We start from the raw sequence: 7,515 nt of genomic DNA, 5'->3' as shown, positions 1-7,515 counted from the left end.
AAAAGTCATCTCTGTCTTGGAAAATAATGCTCAGGAGGCAGAGCAAGAAGTCATAATCAGACTTTATTGCAAGAAGACAACAAAGCCGAGATGCCTGTAGAACATCTGAATCTTTCTTTGTCCACAATGTCCAGGATACCAACTTTACACAATTTCGTTATCGGTTGCTGTCCAATAAGCATACAGACCACTCTTTGAAGCATCATTCCCAGTACTTTTCTGCACTTGTTTATTAGTTTTCACAATGCTTGCTTTCATTGTAGGAAACCACCTGCTTCACTGATCTAGCACTTCCTGGAGACCTGAGGTTGCATTTTAGGATTTGAATGAGTTGTACACACATTATCTATCTGACCCTGTGGCATCTCCCATCTGCAGTACTTCCTTCTGTATTCTCTATATAAGCGCAGTCACGTAGGCCATGAGGCCTTCAAATGCACACAGCTCCTGTATGAGGCAACCTAACGTTCACAAACATGCAAAGTAACTTCTTCAATTGTTTTCTATAGGGTAAATAAAATATTTCTTCACGTCACAGATTCTGTAAGGACCCCTCAAGTTATCAGCGCCAAATTCTTGTCATGAGGTCAAACTCTGTGTGAGTTTGTAATGAACATGCCGCTGGGCACCACAAACACAAGAGTCCCTCATCTCAAACACACAGAACGAGCTCCTGCATTAGAGAGTCTGCTCTGTGTGAGTCCACATCATCCGTATCAAGCCCAGCACAGCGTGATCTGAAGCCTCACAGAGCGCCTCGTCTGTGCCAGATCTCTCACGGACCCTGAGTCTGCTGAGAAATGCAGAGAATGTCCATCTGGACTATGAGCCGGGTTACACACGAGGGATCGACTAGTGTTGCTGATGAGGAGATCACACATGAGTGATCCCAGTGATTTAATTGTCTCCATCAGTGCTCGATCCAGTTACCCAAAGCACATTTGAAGCTGAGCTTGACGTAGCGTCTTGATGAACTGTTATTTCTCATGTATGTGATGCAGGTCATGAATCATTGCAGCATGTGTATGCGCTGACTGATGAGTGTGTGTGTGTGTTTGTTTGAAGGTGTTTCCTGTAATGATGTCACCCTGGAGTGCTCTGCTATTGGCCGTCTTGTGCTGTTTGATCGCTCTGACATCATCACTCAACCTGGACGACCCGAATGTCTGCAGTCACTGGGAGAGGTGGGTGTGTCTGCATGATGACGTTACTCAAACATTTGGTGTTGCATGCTTAATTAAAAAAATAATTTATTTACCATTATTTACTTCACTGTTCTCATGCTTTTTGCTTTCTGTGAAACATTCCCATAGCAGAGTTCAAACTATCGCGTCTAACAGGAAGTGACCTTACAACTCGAATTCCCGTAATATTGGGACGTTTTTTAAATTTGAATAAAATTAAAACTAAAAGACTTTCAAATCATGTGAGCCAATATTTTATTCACAATAGAACATAGAGAACATAACAAATGTTTAAATGGAGAAATTTTACACTTTTATCCACTAAATGAGCTCATTTCAAATTTGATGCCTGCTACAGGTCTCAAAAAAGTTGGGACGGGGCAAACAAAGGGCTGAAAAAGCAATCAATTTTGAAAAGATTCAGCTGAGAGAACATCTAACAGCTAATTAAGTTAATTGACATCAGGTGTGTAGCATGATTAGCTATAAAAGGGATGTCTTAGTGAGGCAGAGTCTCTCAGAAGTAAAGATGGGCAGAGGCTCTCCAATCTGTGAAAGAGTGTGTAAAAATATTGTGGAATACTTTAAAAACAACATTCCTCAACGTCAAATTACAAACGCTTTGCAAATCTCATCATCTACAGTGCATAACATCATCAAAAGATTCAGAGAAATTGGCGAAATCTCTGTGCGTAAGGGACAAGGCCGAATACCTTTGTTGGATGCCCGTGGTCTTCGGGCCCTCAGACAACACTGCATCACTCATCGGCATGATTCTGTCATTGACATTACTAAATGGGCCCAGGAATACTTCCAGAAACCACTGTTGGTAAACACAATCTGCCGTGCCATCTGCAGATGCCAACTAAGGCTCTATCATGCAAAAAGGAAGCCATATGTGAACATGGCCCAGAAGCGTCGTCGTGTCCTGTGGGCCAAGGCTCATTTAAAATGGACTGTTTCAAAGTGGAAAAGTGTTCTATGATCAGACGAGTAAAAATTTGACATTCTTGTTGGAAATCACGTACACAGTGTCCTCCGGGCTAACACAGCGTGTTATCAGCGTTCAGTTCAAAAGCCAGTATCTCTGATGGTATGGGGGTGCATAAGTGCATACGGTATGGGCAGCTTGCATGTTTTGGAAGGCACTATGAATGCTGAAAGGTATATAAAGGTTTTAGAGCAACATATGCTCTCCTCCAGACGATGTGTATTTCAGCAGGACAATGCAAAACCACATACTGCAGCTATTACAACAGCATGGCTTCGTAGTAGAAGAGTCCGGTGCTGAATTGGCCTGCCTGCAGTCCAGATCTTTCACCTATAGAGAACATTTGGTGCATCATTAAACGAAAAATACGTCAAAGATGACCACGAACTCTTCAGCAGCTGCAAACTTATATCAGGCAAGAATGGGACCAAATTCCATCACCAAAACTCCAGAAACTCATAACCTCGATGCCCAGACGTCTTCAAACTGTTTTGAAAAGAATGCTACACTATGGTAAACATGCCCTCGTCCCAACTATTTTGAGACCTGTAGCAGGCATCAAATATGAAATGAGCTCAGTTTGTGCATAAAATTGTAAAATTTCTCAGTTTAAACATTTATGTTCTCTATGTTCTATTGTGAATAAAATATTGGCTCATGTGATTTGAAATTCTTTTAGTTATCATTTAATTCAAATTTAAAAAAACGTCCCAACATTTCCGGAATTCGGGTTGTAATAAGCCAACATGCTGTATTTTAGACAGAAAGTATGAGAGGGATGATTTGTTTCATAGCAGATGCACATGCTCGTCACTTTCATTTCACTTTTAATTTGGAGCCGATTAAACACTGAGTGTTTGAGTTAATAATAATGTTATCAGTTTATGACAAAGCACGAGTAAAAGATGTGAATCTTCAGTTTAATACCCACTTTTTTAGGAATTCTTTTGACATATGTTTGAGAAAAGATGTGTCATCTAGATATGTGTCACTTCCCCTGTGAGTGAACATGAAATGGTGATGAAAACAGATGGACTGTTGCGTTCCGTTTCTCAGCATTTCGCAATAACTGCTTATTGTAGAGGATCTTGTCCTTTGTAGTTTTCCATGGGCGAGTTCCTTTAGCTCAGAGTAAACACACACACGCACACTCAGTGTTAACAGGCAGGAGATGTCCGTGGCCAAATTAAGGACCGGCTCGGAAATCCATTAAAGCAGATTGAAGAGAACAAAGATGGAGTTTTCTTTCCCAGCTAGATTCACTTTCACTCAGTAATGTGTGGGAACAGCTGTGCGCTCCGCAAGAGTTTCCTAAAGCAGAGAATGTGTGACCGTACACCACAGTGTGTCTAATATCTGTGTGCAAGATTTCCCAGCGCTTCACTGTACTCTCACAGTGCATTATGAGTTTATTCCTGAGTTACTGTAGTGCTCACAGCAGATTCAGACAAGAGTCAAGTCAAGTCAAGTCCATGTTTCACGAGGTAGGGGTTTGCATGGGGTTTCAGAGGGGGGCGGGGTGGTTTGAGTTCAGGGCTCTCACAGCCTGGGGGAAAAAGCTGTTGAGCAGTCTGGCGGAGGGGGCTCTGATGCTCCGGTACCGTCTTCCTGATGGTAGGAGACTGTGGGAGGGATGGGTGGAGTCCTTCACGATGCTGTTGGTTTTGCTGGAGCATCGTGTAAGGAAAATGTCCAGGATGGAGGGGAGAGGGGCACCGATGATCTTTGCAGCTGTGTTCACTGTCCGCTGGAGGGTCTTGCGGTCAGCAGCACTGCAGTTCCCATACCAGACAGTGATGCAGCTGGTCAGCACACTCTCAATGGTGCCCCTGCAGAATGTGGTGAGGATGGGTGGAGGGAGACTTGCTCTTTTCAGCCGGCGGAGAAAGTGTAGGCGCTGTTGTGCCTTTTTGGAGAGTGACATGGTGTTAGTGGTCCAGGTGAGATCTCTGTGATGTGCACCCCCAGGAATTTAGTGCTGCTGACTCTCTCCACAGTCGAGCTGTCGATGGTCAGTGGGGGGTGGTCAACGGAGTTTCTTCTGAAGTCCATCACAACCTCCTTTGTCTTCTCCACATTGAGGGACAGATTGTTGGTGCCACACCATTCAGCCAGCTGTGCCACTTCCTCTCTGTAGTGTGTTTCATCGTTGTTGCTGATGAGACCTACCACTGTTGTGTCATCAGCAAACTTGATGATGTGGTTGGAGCTGAACTTGGCAGTACAGTCGTGAGTCAGCAGTGTGAAGAGCAGCAGGCTGAGCACACAGCCTTGTGGGGCCCCTGTGCTCAGTGTAGTAGTGCTCGAGGTGTTGTGGCCGACACGGACTGACTGAGGTCTTCCGGTTAGAAAGTCCAGGATCCAATTACACAGGGAATTGTGAAGGCCTGGGCAGGTTTAGTTTATTTATGAGCTGTTGTGGGATTATTGTGTTGAATGCCGAGCTGAAGTCAATGAACAGCATTCTAACATAGGAGTCTTTATTTTCTAGGTGGGTAAGAGCCAGGTGGAGGAAATTGCATCGTCCGTAGAGCGGTTTGGACGGTATGCAAACTGGAGCGGGTCGAGTGTGTTGGGGAGGCTGCTTTTGATGTTGTGCATGACTAGCCTCTCAAATACTTCAAATACCTCTCACTTCATCATGATTGGAGTCAGTGCTATGGGACGGTAGTCATTGAGACAGGACACAGGTGATTTCTTTGGTACCGCTTTGATTATTGTGGATTTGAGACATGTGGGGACGACTGCCTGGCTCAGCGACGTGTTGAAGATATCTGTAAGCACATCTGTCAGCTGTGCAGCACAGTCTCTCAGAACACGGCCAGGTATGTTGTCAGGACCCGCAGCCTTGCGTGGGTTAATCCTAGATAGGGTCTTCCTTACGTTGGCTGGAGACAGACAGAGCGCCCGGTCGTTGGGAGGTGTGGGCAGTTTTTGTACAGGTGTGTCATTCTGCATTTCAATCCGTGAATAAAAGTGGTTGAGTGCATCGGGGAGGGATGTGTCATCATCACAGGCCTGTGGCCGGGGCTTGTAGTCAGTGATGGTCTGAATGGCTTGCCACAGGCTCCGTGTGTCTCTGCTGTCTGTGAAGTGGTTGTTGATTTTTTGAGCATATAACCATTTTGCATTTTTGATGCCACAGGACAGACTGGCTCTTGCTGTTTTGATGGCTGCTTTATCTCCTGATCTGAATGCTTCATCTCTGGTCTTTAGCAGCCCACGAACCTCTGCTGTCATCCATGGCTTCTGGTTTGCACGTGTGGTGATGGTCTTGGTGACTGTCACATCATCAGTGCACTTTTTGATGTAAGCAGTCACAGTTTCAGTGTACTCATTCAGGTCTGTGTGGTTGTTGTAGGTGGCTGCCTCTTTAAACATATTCCAGTCTGTGTCCTGGAAGCAGTCCTGCAGTGCTGAGGTGGCATTGTCTGGCCATACTGTGATCTGCTTTTGAACCGGTTTGACGAGTTTGAGAAGTGGTCTATATGCTGGGATTAGCATAACAGTGATGTGGTCGGAGTACCCGAGGTGGGGGCGGGGTTCAGCCTTGTAAGAGTTCTTTACTGTTGAGTAAAGAAAGTCCAGTTTGTTGTTTCCCCTTGTTGCAAAGTTCACATGTTGGTAAAACTTTGGCAAAACTGTCTTTAAGTTTGCGTGGTTGAAGTCACCGGCTATGATGAAAAAGCCGCCGGGGTTATTTGTTTGTTGTTCACTGATGGCGCTGTACAGTTCACAAAGCGCGTCCTTAGTGTTTGCACACGGGGGGATGTAAACCACAACGATAACAATGGCCGTGAACTCCCACGGCAAATAGAACGGTCGACACTTCACAAACATAAACTCCACCAGCGATGAACAGTGTTTTGATAATACCACAGCATTGTTACACCAGTCTTTATTGATATACACACACAAGCCACCTCCGCGTGTCTTACCAGACAGTGATGAATCTCTATCCACTCGGTAGCTGGTTAGCCCGTGCTGCTGAATGGCGGAGTCCGGAATGTTGTCGTTTAGCCATGTTTCAGTGAAAACAAACACACAACAATCCCTTGCCTCATGCTGTGTAGACCGACTGAGTTGAATTAAGTCCAGTTCCTTAGCTTAGCTCATATACCTCCGCGGTTCCGTCCTCTCTCACACCGCTTGCGACGCTGCCTTGTGCGGGTAGCATCAGTAGGCGAGGCCGCGGTTTCGAGGTCCGGCTTCAGCAGTAATCAAAGGCCTCGTAGCTGCTCAGTAGCCGCCGGCGAGAGTTGGTGTTTGTATGCGTTGCTTTGACTTTGGCGATCATAGATGAGTTCTGGGGTGATTTCCTTATGAGTTAGCGGTAAACTGACACTATTTGGAGACGAACAGACGACATTAAAAGACATAAAAGCACCATCTGTGGGACCCGGAGCAGCCGCTGCGTCTGATCGCGCCGCCATCTTAGTTCCATAAGAGCTCTCTGCTTCCACAGATGCACATGAAACGCCTGTCTCTACATCATCATAAAGCAATATTTGATCCAGCTGCTGCTATTTATAATGATGTTCCTCATTTACAGACGAGAAGTGCTCTTTTTATTCATGAATGTGTCCTGCACATGAGTGGCCCTAAGCACAGCCGACAGGCACAACTGTTCCCGAGTAACAAAAGCTCTTCTGTCACTGTGAGCCCGTTTTGCTGGAGGAGCGTGAGTTTATGAATATCTGAACGACACCACACAGAGACCCACAGACAGGTGTCTGGAGAACTGGAGCAGAGCTGCTTTCAACAAAACACTTTGCTTTTCTGATTTGTTTTTCCTCATGTATTGTGTTGCAGCAGTGGCCACACACAGCGAACATGTGACATACACAGATAACTGCTGCTCTCATTAGCCATTAGTGCTGGAGTAATGAGACCACACACACACGTATGACAGAGACACGGCCCTCGTGTGAGTGTGTGTGTGTGAGTGCGTGTGTGTGCGTGTGTGTGAGTGTGTGTGAGTGTGTGTGTGTGTGTGTGTGTGAGTGAGTGTGTGTGTGTGTGTGTGTGTGTGTGTGTGTGTGTGGAGTGTGAGTGTTGTGTGTGTGTGTGTGTGTGTGTGTGTGTGAGTGTGTGTGTGTGGTCCAGGTATTTTTTGAAAATGTAAAACCTCTGAATGTTTATAGTGAGGGTGAGGTTTCAGGTTGGGGGATAGAAAATACAGTTTGTACTGTATAGAAATTCATTATATCTGTGTGTAGAGTGCCTCAAAAAACCATTTGTGTGTTGTGTGTGTGTGTGTTCTGCAGTTACTCGGTGACGGTGCAGGAGTCGTTTGCTCACCCGTTCGATCAAATTTACTACACCAGCTGCACAGACATC

At 45.5% G+C, this 7,515-nt stretch overlaps 1 protein-coding gene across 1 annotated transcript in view; it reads left to right on the top strand.

Annotated features, from left to right (window-relative positions):
* Positions 1 to 1,077: 1,077 nt before the first annotated feature.
* Positions 1,078 to 7,515, top strand: part of LOC306864402 (multiple epidermal growth factor-like domains protein 10) — a gene marked incomplete at both ends in the record, with an annotated part of 75,602 nt that continues 69,164 nt past the window's right edge. Inside the window, 2 exons of the mRNA XM_079408412.1 lie at positions 1,078 to 1,184; positions 7,443 to 7,513. Of these exons, the coding sequence (XP_079264538.1) occupies positions 1,078 to 1,184; positions 7,443 to 7,513 (178 nt within the window). The remainder of the gene's footprint in view (positions 1,185 to 7,442; positions 7,514 to 7,515) is intronic.

This window comes from Barbus barbus (genome assembly GCF_936440315.1).
Source record: "Barbus barbus genome assembly, chromosome: 45".
Lineage (NCBI taxonomy): Eukaryota > Metazoa > Chordata > Actinopteri > Cypriniformes > Cyprinidae > Barbus > Barbus barbus.
Note: the sequence above shows the minus strand (reverse complement) of the source record. Positions and strands in the feature narration are given on the sequence as shown.